Genomic DNA, 10382 nt, shown 5'->3' with positions numbered 1-10382 from the left:
GTGAGTGTGTGTGAGTGTGTGAGTGTGTGTGAGTGTGTGAGTGTGTGAGTGTGTGTGTGTGTGTGTGTAAATGTATACCTCTGACATAGGTTCTGGGAACTGAGCTGAGTCTCTGCAAGAATAACAGATGCTCTTGACTACTGACGTCTTCTCTCTAGCCCTTAACTTGTATGTTTTTCTTTGCTCCCCTGAAGCTCATAGGCACTGATATCATGGTTAAGGGAACAGACTGCCCATCAGCTCTGACATCTGGGATGCCCTGGGGACAAGATTGTTAGCCCCCCCCCCCCGGGGCCCATTTCCAAATCTCTCAGACTCTCTCTCAAATTCCTAGAGAAAATTGACACACGACTGCATGGCTGCCTGTCCTACCAGAAACAGACACATGCCCCCAGACACTCTAGCTCTCCAGCCAGCCGTGACTTCTGGTGTCTGTGTCTCTCAAATATGACTTGGGGAAAAATTGAAGAAATGTCTCCCTGGTTGATGTGGCTTTCTATGTGCCCTGATTCCAAGCCACAGAGTAAGTTCTGTTGCATGGTCACTCAAAACACAGTGACAGCAGGCCTTCTGCCCAGCACCGCTGACACCTCCACACATCCTACCTCAGAAACCGTTCAGCATTTACCTGATTGATGCTCCTCTTTAGGGTTTATGGCAACCTTGGTATTCTGAGAATTCTTTGTTCATGGCTTTGAGCCTTGATATGGCTTTATTTTGTTTCCTTGAGACAGTCTCCTGTAGCCAAAGCTGGTCTCAGAATTGCTCTGTAGCCCAGAATAACCCCGAACTTGTGGTCCTCCTGCCTTTACTTCCTAAGTGAGTGCTGAGATTACATATGTGCATCTCCACCATGACTTTATGTAGCGCTAGGGTTGAACCTATAGATGAATGCATGCTGGTCACATGCTGAACCACCTGAGCTTTCCTCCAGGAGCAGCACCAGTCTCACTCAATCGAACAGAGAGGGGGCTTTGCAAGTCACACACAGTCACTCTACAACCTTTCTTCCTCTAGGTGTGAGTCAAGGGCTATTTGATTCTCTGGCAGGTGGTGTTTCTTGTACCATGGTAGCATCAGTCAGTGAGATCTAGAGGGGCACAGGACAAGGACAGGCTGGCTGGTAGGGACTCTTGTCCTCAGGGAGACGCACTGTCCCCTCCCATCCCTGCAGACTTCTCCATGATGACACCCATCAACGACCTCCACACTGCCGACTCCCTGAACCTGGCCAAGGGGGAGAGGCTTATGCGGTGCAAGATCAGCAGTGTCTACCGTCTCCTGGACCTCTACGGCTGGGCACAGCTCAGCGACACCTATGTCACGGTGAGGACCAGGTGCCCTGTGCCCGTTCCCCCGTCCTCCTATTTCCACAAAACCTGAAGGGAAGACTCCTGACTCTTAGCACGGCCAAGCACTGTTAGTGGCCCTTGGTTAAATCCACTCACCTCCTCCAAGATTGCTAACCACTATGGTCAACAGAGACAACCCGCCCCAGAGCTACCTCTGTGGATGGGAACCAGCTCCTGTATTCAGGGCTGCGCCTAACTTTTGTGAGATTCCTCTGGAAGCTCCATTTCCACAGTTTAAAGAAAGACTAAACCTCTTTATCTCTTTATGGAGGAGGGTTCACTAGAGGAAGACTTTGGTGCAGTGAATTCAAGGAGAAGAGGATTTAAACAGTATCGTAGGAAGTATCCCTTCTCCCTCTCTGCTTGTCCATGAGTTTCTTATCTGTCTTTGCAGCTGAGAGTGAGCAAGGAGCAGGATCACTTCCTGATCAGCCCCAAAGGGGTTTCCTGCAGTGAGGTCACAGCATCTAGCCTGGTAAGTATGGCCCAACATCAGTGCCAACCCTTACTAAGATGGCAGTACCCATCTGACCATGGAGGGACAGGTCATCTCCACATTAGAGCCTACTGCTCTCTTCCTTGTGGGACTCACACTCTCCCTGGGCAGAGAAGGCACATGGCCACAGTGGGGGCCTAGAGCATGATGTGCCAGGGTATAGGCCACAAATAGTGGGAGGGAGGATGGAATGGGCCTGGAGTCCCAGGTAGACTCCTGGCTTGAGGTTAGACCACATGTCATGAGGAAAGAGCTTCTTTAAATGGGGACACACTAGAGCAGAACAAGAGACTTGCAAGTGTGACTCAGCATTTGGAATCTAGAGATGGAAATAAGAAAATCTGTTTCCTTTGTTCACCGATTGTCCTTGACAGAGGTGTGGAGGCAAGCAGATGTCAGGACAATTGCAGTTCTGGGCTTCTGTGCTTGCTTAGTGGGCCTGCTGATCAGCTGGGCTGGCAGCTGAGGTTGAATATGAGGAGCTGGGGGCAGAGAGTATGGGGGGGGGAGGGCGGTCCCTGGGGCCGAGGCAGTTGGTATTTGGCTGCAATGGGTTCAGAAGGGGGAATCACAAGCAGGAGGTGGTCTGAGGTATGGGAAGCCCCTGCAGACTTGTGGAAGTCACCAACAGGGGTTAGTGTGGGGTGTGGACAGACCCTGGACTGCTGTGTATGGCAGTGCAGCTCCTCCCCTCAAAGGTGGAACGTGGTTGATGAGGAAGAGAAGAGCAGGTGAGATCAGGCTGCCGCTCCCTGCAGTGTCCTAACAATGGGCTTCTTTTGTAAATTTGCACAGCAGCAGAGTCCAAGCCTGAGGCTCTGGGAAAGTCCTCAGAGCTCTCATCTAGACAGAGGCACCAGACGGACTGGCCACTGTCTTAGGTTGTGGAGATTCTTGAATGACACAAGTTGCAGGTCCAATGATGAGATAAGGGACACATGAGCCAGAGGGGAATCTGACTGGGCCGCTCAGTGGAACCGGGAACCAGGCTGAGCACATGCAGTTGTTTTAAGGAGCGTGAGCTGGAGGAGTTGCTGTCACACCAGTGTCAGCCACTCCTCACCGAGGAAACCCACTCCACAGAGAGGTTTGCAGTAGGCCTATTGGAAGCTGCTCCTGTACAGCACACAGTACAACAGTGTGCCCCTCCACATACCGTGATGTCACTGCCCTTTGGTCCCTCTTTTGTCTGTGGACTTTTGAGAATGGGGTGCGAGACCATTTGTGGAGCTGCCGTGAGTGTTAGTCTGGATGTCATAGGTACTTCCTGTTTTGAGGGCCAACTTAACAGTGATTTTCTTTCTTTCTTTTTAAGAAACTAAAATCTAACTTGTTAGAGTGTAAGGTGTAATCATCTTCACGTGAGCCCAGGGCTGCACAGTGCCTGAGGACCAGAGCACATGCTTACTTAAGTGTCAGGATATCAGTTCTCAATCTGTGAGTCACAACCCCTTTGGGGGTCACATATCAGCTATCCTGCATATCAGATATTTGCACTGCAATTCACTGACAGTTGCAAAATTGCATTTATGAAGTAGCAGCAAAATAATCTTATGGCTGGGGATCACCGCAACATGGAGAACTGTGTTAGAGGGTCACAGCATTAGGAAGCTTGAGAACCCCTGGGTTAGGAAGCTCTTGCCTCAGAATTCAGGTTTGTGTTGGGTGCTTTGGGTCTTTGAGGGGTGGGCCTTGCAGTGTGCTGGGAAGGGTGGTGGGGGCACCTTGAGTACAAACATCTTACCTCTTCTATGCAGAAGGTCACTTGTCTTGTACCAGTCACCAAAAGCCCTTCTGCAATGTTGGTGCTTTGTGAGTCTATTTGTTAAGTAGGAACACCGTAGCCAGCCCATAGCAACATTCTCTGTGTGTGTGTGTGTGTGTGTGTGCAAATGTGCAAGCACATATACACATGCATACATGTATGTGCTCCTTCTCCCACCAGCACTCACTGTGTGTGTCTTTCTCTGTCTTTTTTACTCACTTACTCTCTCACTCTCTCCCACTCTCCTCACCCCCCCCATCTACCCCTCCACACCCCTTCCTGCTCCCACTCCATTCTCCCTTGCGCTTCCTTTATGCACATATTGTGTGTGACATTTCCTAGCAAGCCACCTGCTTGTCTCTTGGAGTAGAAAACAGGCTAAGAAAGTGACCTCTTTCTGTTGGTCCCTTTTCTGTGACGGTGAAAGGTGTTGAGTGTGTCATTCTCTTTGCCTTTGTGGACTAAGATATTTCACACATGAGACGGCTCAGCTCAGACATCTTCCTCCTCCGGGAAGGTTTCTGCATGCGTTCAGGATTCCTCGTAGCTGCTTCTAGAGGATTCTTTCACTGACTCTCTTCTAGCTCACTACTCAGAGTGGGGTCTGTGAACCACAGCCTGGACATCATTTGGGAAATTGCTACAAGTGTTGTTTTCTCTATGTTTAGAATCTATTTTGACAGCTTCTAAAACAATGCATAACAAAGCCTGAGAAACTGCCCCACCACTTACCCTGCAGAATCCACCTGCCACCCCTTAAGACTCACCACAGCCAGGACTCCCTGTTGCTGTACCCCAACACCAAGGCCAGCCATTACTCCTGTCATCTGGAGTGGTAGACATGGACCAGGGAATGTATTGGGTCCATGTGTGAATGAGGGCAGGAGCCCTGAGTCTGGTTTCTTCTTTACTGCCTAGATTAAGGTGAACATTCTGGGAGAGGTGGTTGAGAAGGGCAGCAGTTGCTTCCCAGTGGACACCACAGGCTTCGGTCTGCACTCAGCCATCTATGCCGCCAGGCCCGACGTGCGGTGTGCCATCCACCTGCACACGCCTGCCACAGCAGCGGTGAGTAGTGCCAGGCTTCCTGTGTCAGCCAGCCCAGAGCACCTGTTTCCCCCTGAGCAGATATCATCTGGAGTATAGCAATGTCATCACTTAAAAATTCTGGAAAGGGGGCAGAGACATGGCTCAGTAGTTAAGAGCTTCTCTTCCAGAGGACCTTGGTTCCATTCTCAACAGCCACATGGCTACTCACAGCCATCTGTAACCCTAGTCCCAGGAAATGTGACACCCTCTGTTCTGGCCTTTGCAGATACTGCATGCACGTGATACACAGACAAACATGAAGGCAAAACTCATACACCTAAAATAAAAAATAAAATAATGATAAAAGATAAAAATTTTGGAAAGATCTGGAACTCAGGCCAAGAGAGTGAATTCTCAGCTTAGGAGTGAATTCTCAGGCCTCTTTTCATGTACCAAGGTCTTGGTGAAGTGTGAAGGAGGGGAACGTGTATTTCACAGAGTCCCCTCTGCTGTGGCCGCAGCTGGGAACTCAGCCAGGCAACTGCACCTCCTGAGTGTCCACCCAAGTCAATGTGGTTGAGCTTCAGGCTGCCCTGTCCCCACACGACCTAGACCTTCAGACGGGAGGACAGTAAGCCAGTGGGAAGTAAGCCTGCAGACTTCTCTATAGTTCTGGGCAGCGGAGATCTGGGAAGGGTACAGTAAAACTGGGGGAGAGGGAATGATTACAGGTCACAGGTAGTACCGAGGACACCTCTCCATGTGTGTGGAGGATGCTGCAGTGTCACTTGGAGAAACAGTAGACATGGGGCATTGCCTTAGCTGTCATCCTCTGCTGGCACCAGACCTGTTGGGGCAAAGCACATGGCATCACCCTGATTTCTGAGGGAAACACACAGGTCATGGGGTATAGACTTTTTTGAATTCGGACCAAGATGCCATGGTGTGTTTGTGTTGAGGCTCTTTGCAGTCTCGGGCTGATTTGGGGAAGTGAGGCAAGATCAGGAAGGCAAGATCAGCACCTCACCATGCTATTTGTTTTCAGTGAGAGATGAATAGGTTTACTTTTCTGGTGTGTTGGTAACACACAGTGGCCAGAGTCAACCGAGAGCCCAGAGCTGGTTTTATCTTAAATTTGCAATCCGTCATTCAGAGAAGTCAGAGTGAGAACCAGGGCAGGAACCTGGAGGCAGAAATTGATGCAGAGGCCATGGAGGTCCCCAGAGCTTGCTCTGCCTGCGTTCTTTATAGCATCCAGGGCCACCAACCTCAGAGTGTCACCAGCCACAGTGAGCTGGGCCTCCCACATCAGTCATCAAAAAAGAAAACAGCCCACAGCCTTGCCCAAGGGCCAACCTGGTGGGAGCATTTTCTTAATTGATGCTCTCTCTGCTAAAGTGGCTCCAGCTTATGTCAGGAGTTGACATAAAGCAAGCACAAGTTTTAGTGCTGGGTCCTTGCACTCATCCTGTACCAGAGAAGAATGGGGGAAAACATTTTTGCCAATCCTGCCTCCTCTCAGTCACAGATGAGAACGAAACTGGGACTGTGCCAGGACCCTCCTTGGAGAGCTCTGCCCAGTAGTCCTCACAGCCTTGGAGTGATGTGCAAGAGGATGAGAAGCCTGCAGAGAAAGGCCTGGGTGGTGCAGGCTTCTTCCTCCCTATGACCATCCCATACTCCCTGGCCCCAGAGCAGGGCTGGCCTGCTGTGCTCTGAGGAGAGAGGGGCAGTGCACCCCCCACCCTACCCCCTACCTCCCAAACCTCCAGCCTGGGTTGCAGTTGCTAGGCAACTATTGTTTCCCTGTAGGTGTCAGCTATGAAATGTGGCCTCCTGCCTGTCTCCCATAATGCCCTGCTGGTGGGGGACATGGCCTACTATGACTTCAATGGGGAAATGGAGCAGGAAGCTGATCGAATCAACTTGCAGAAGTGCCTTGGACCCACCTGCAAGGTTTGTTTCTGGGGGGTGGGGGTGGTGCTGTGGAATGGTACTGTCAAATGCTGATGTCACAGGACTGGAGGAGACAGCCCAAAGGGTAAAGAGCTTTCTGTACAGGGCCTCAGTTCCATCTCCAGTACCCACATAAAAAAACTGGGTGTGGCAGTTCGGTACCTATAACCCCAGTGCTGGGAGGTATATCCCTGGGGTTTGTGTGGCCGGTGAGTTTGAGTGTATCAGTGAGCTCCAGGGTGGGGAGCAATTGAGGAACATGCACAGTGTTCACCTCTGGATCACCACACACACACACACACACACACACACACACACACACGGGGATGGGGAGAGAGATACACACAGACAGACACACAGAGATTGCATTACCATCACAAAGGCATCACGTATTTATTGGAGAATATTTGTTTTGTAGACATTTTTAAAGATGTATTTGTATATGTGCAATGCATGTGGAGGCCAGAAGGGGGCGTCATATCCCTGGAGCTGGAGTTGCAGGTGACTGTAAGCAGCCTGATAGAAATGCTCAGACCCAAACCTGCGTCCTCTACAGGAGCAGAAGGCACTCTGAACAGCTGAGCCATCTCTCTAGCCTCCAAATTTTACAGATGATTTTTTATTTTAGAAAGAACATTTTTAAAGCCACTTCTCCCACACTGCTCTGAGATGTTGATCCATTCTCTAAGGCTTTTCACATTTGTTTATAAAACCAGAAAATCAGCTCTCCCTCTCCTAGCAATGCACACAAAATGACGTTGTATGTCACTGTTTGCTCCGTCACTCGGATTACTAAGTCATACCTCATTTAGGCATAGCTGTAATTTCCCCCCCCCCAGCAGTCCCCTGTAGTTGAACCTTCCAGGGGTTGCTTTCCACCCCACCTCACACCCCCAGGCAGAAATCCCTCCAGCTAATCCTCTGGGCTCGAGGAGGCTCCCTTAGACACTTCTAGGGGACATAATTTTTAAGTCTGACTTCATCTTGCCCAGTTGCCTCCCACGAGCGTTGTCCCTTCTGCTTTCTTCCCCATGTCTAATATATGGACTATTTCTCTATAGTCTCCCCAGATCTGAGCGCTATAGTAACTAATCAACTAATTCCACTTCTTAGTTACCAGCTAGTTAAAGGAGAGCAGAGCTGCAGTGTTGCTTGTCTTAAGTCTAAGCACAGTCTCCTACTAGCACATGTGACTGAAGAAGAATTTTTAAGACAGAGCCTCACTTCTGAGCCCCTGCCTCCCCATCTCTATTTTGGGGAGGAACCCTGCTGCTACTTCTGCCCCAGCAGCCCCAGGGTGTCCTCAGCAGTGTTAGTTAATAGCACACCTATGTAAGCTGTGGCAATCTAAGAGGGGATGTTCTGGGTGCTTCTGTTTATGCTCTTAAACTCTGAGCTCCTTCTAAGTCTCTGGCATTAGAGAGGAAAGAACTTCATCTATTCTTAGGGAGGATGTGGTGCTGTGAGTCTGAGCCACCGCCCTCTGCAGGGAAGCTTGAATGCATAGATCTTTGTCTCAGCTCCCACTCAGCTTCCTTTGCCTGATTTCTAATTTGCTGAGGGTAAAACCAACCGTGAGTATTTCTTTCAGGGAAGGGTCTCTTCACCCTTTTTATTGGCTGCCACTGACAAAACAGAAACTGTTTCCCCTGAGAACCCCAGGTCTGATCCAGAGTCTGCCTTCAGTTGGCCAGGAGACTTTCTAGTTCTCCTAATTTCTCTTTCCTCGTTTGAAACTGATTTGAAGTAAGCTGTGGATGTTGGAGCCAAGTCTGTGGAGCAGAACCCAGAGGTCCAGAGACATGGTATTATGGCTGCCTGTCTCTGCAGGGCCTCTCCTCAGAGTGTGTCCTCCTGGATGGACCAACGGCAGCTAAATTACTGACAGAGGTTCCTTTTGAGGTCTAAGCCATTTACTAAGCATCAAATGTGCTCACCTAACACTCCGTCTTTGCAGACTTCTTCAGTCTCTAAGGCAACAAAGCATTGCCCAAATCAGTCACTCAAGCTGCACCAAATCAGTTTAAAATGCCTTTTCTATCTCCTGCAGTTGGGTGCACTGGACTCAAATCACCCTTAGGTTAGTAGTGGGGTTCTTGATTACAGAGGAAGAGCAGTGAGCTTGTGGAGGGGCTCCAGGCTGGGGTAAGGAGGTGGTCTTAGTAAGATGAAAATTTCTTAGGAGTCAAACATTTTTTAAGGTTGCTTTTATTATATAGTTTTATTTATTCATTTAGCTTGTGTTTATGGGGACGTTGGGGTGGGGGAGTTAGTTTAAGCTGCCATGGCTCACATGGAGTTCAGAGGATAATCTGCAGGAATCAGTTCTCTCCTTCTACCTTGTGGGTTCCAGGGATTGAACTCAGGTTTTCAGACTTGGTGACTGACACCTTGCTCCCTGGAGCCATCTTGGTGGCAGGGGTGGGGTAGTGGGGAGAGTTTCAAAGACTTGGGTTTGACTGGTTCTTTTCTCCTTCACAGATTCTGGTGCTAAGAAACCATGGCATGGTCGCCCTGGGTGACACCGTGGAGGAAGCTTTCTACAAGGTCTTCCACCTGCAGGCTGCATGTGAAGTACAGGTATGCAAGGTGTCCTGGGAAGTGAACTCGGGAACTGGCTTTGATGGAGGCCCTGGGAACTGTGGGCCCTGTTAGCTATCAGACGGGGTCCTGGCCCCCTAAACTGCTTTATCACCTGCCTGCCATTGCCTTCCTTATACTCCTGCTGTTTCCTGCTTACAATGGGATCCATACTCTGGAAAAATCTATCACATCTGATTGGCACTGCCCAGATCTAGGGAACCTGAGTTCAGGTTTGGGGAAACCATCACAAGGCACACAGAAGCCCTAGCACACCTGTGTCATCTTGGCTGTTTCACCAAGCTGTACTAGGGGACACAGAGAAAGGTGCTCTTGTTTCACCAAGGAGTGGGTTGGGATGGGGACAAGCTGTACATGGGCAGGGAATGTGGTCAGGCATGGAAAGAGGAGTGATAGAGAGCCATTCAGTGTTGTCATGGCAACCGGAATAGCCAAGATACCTCTAAAGGTATACAGGGAGCCAGCTCATCTCCCAGCCCTCACTGGGAAGGTACGGTTAGTTGGGGTGTGTCAATGACTATGGAACCCCTAGAGCAACAGGAAAGCTCTGTGGTGAGGTCAGCATTCACCCTGTGGTGTCCGAGCTAGTGGGATAAGGGGTGTGCTTATCCAGCCCTGGATAGATTCACAGCCCAGCTCTCTCAGTCCCACCAGCTCCAGCCATGGCTGTCTACCTTTGGGGCAGAGATGTGCCCTCTACAAGCCCATTGTCTCCATGTTGGCACGAATCAAAGCTGGCTGAGAGGAATGACCTCTCCAGGCTAGGAGGGGTGGTGACACTATAGAGGCTGCAGTTCTAGGATGAGCCAGCTCTCTGCAAATCCCATGTGGTGTCCTCCTGCCCCACTCTGGCTGGCCAGGCAGAACAGCACTGAAGGAAAGTCACTCCCTCCCTCAGTGTCACTTGGGGTGAGATCAGCCCTGCAGGATGAGGGATGTGGAGGAGCCCTGTGGTATCCTTACAGTAGAGTGCTGCAGAGAAGGTGGTCAATCTGGAGATGAATAAATGTGTGGAACGCAGAGGCTCCCAGGAAACAGCAGTGCTCAGAATTAGACCTTGAGACCTGGATCCAGGCCATGTCTCTGATGTGACACCATTTCCCTCAGCTAAGAATGCTGTCTTGTCTGGCTACTGACTGCCATCAGAACTGGCTTAGCCTTCAACATCAAGGGAAGACCCTGC

The 10382-nt window shown here is 50.2% G+C and overlaps 1 protein-coding gene across 2 annotated transcripts in view; it reads left to right on the top strand.

Annotated features, from left to right (window-relative positions):
- The window catches only part of Add2 (adducin 2), an 88144-nt gene that overhangs the window by 60592 nt on the left and 17170 nt on the right, over positions 1-10382 (top strand). For both annotated transcript variants that reach the window (XM_028762348.1, XM_028762349.1), the window contains 5 exons: positions 1175-1326; positions 1747-1827; positions 4532-4681; positions 6455-6598; positions 9080-9178. In XM_028762348.1, coding sequence (XP_028618181.1) covers positions 1175-1326; positions 1747-1827; positions 4532-4681; positions 6455-6598; positions 9080-9178 — 626 coding nt within the window. The remainder of the gene's footprint in view (positions 1-1174; positions 1327-1746; positions 1828-4531; positions 4682-6454; positions 6599-9079; positions 9179-10382) is intronic.

The sequence above is a fragment of the Grammomys surdaster genome, unplaced genomic scaffold (genome assembly GCF_004785775.1).
Source record: "Grammomys surdaster isolate TR1022 unplaced genomic scaffold, NIH_TR_1.0 133, whole genome shotgun sequence".
NCBI classification, from domain to species: domain Eukaryota; kingdom Metazoa; phylum Chordata; class Mammalia; order Rodentia; family Muridae; genus Grammomys; species Grammomys surdaster.
The sequence above is the reverse complement of the archived record's forward strand: the minus strand, read 5'-3'. Positions and strand labels throughout refer to the sequence as shown.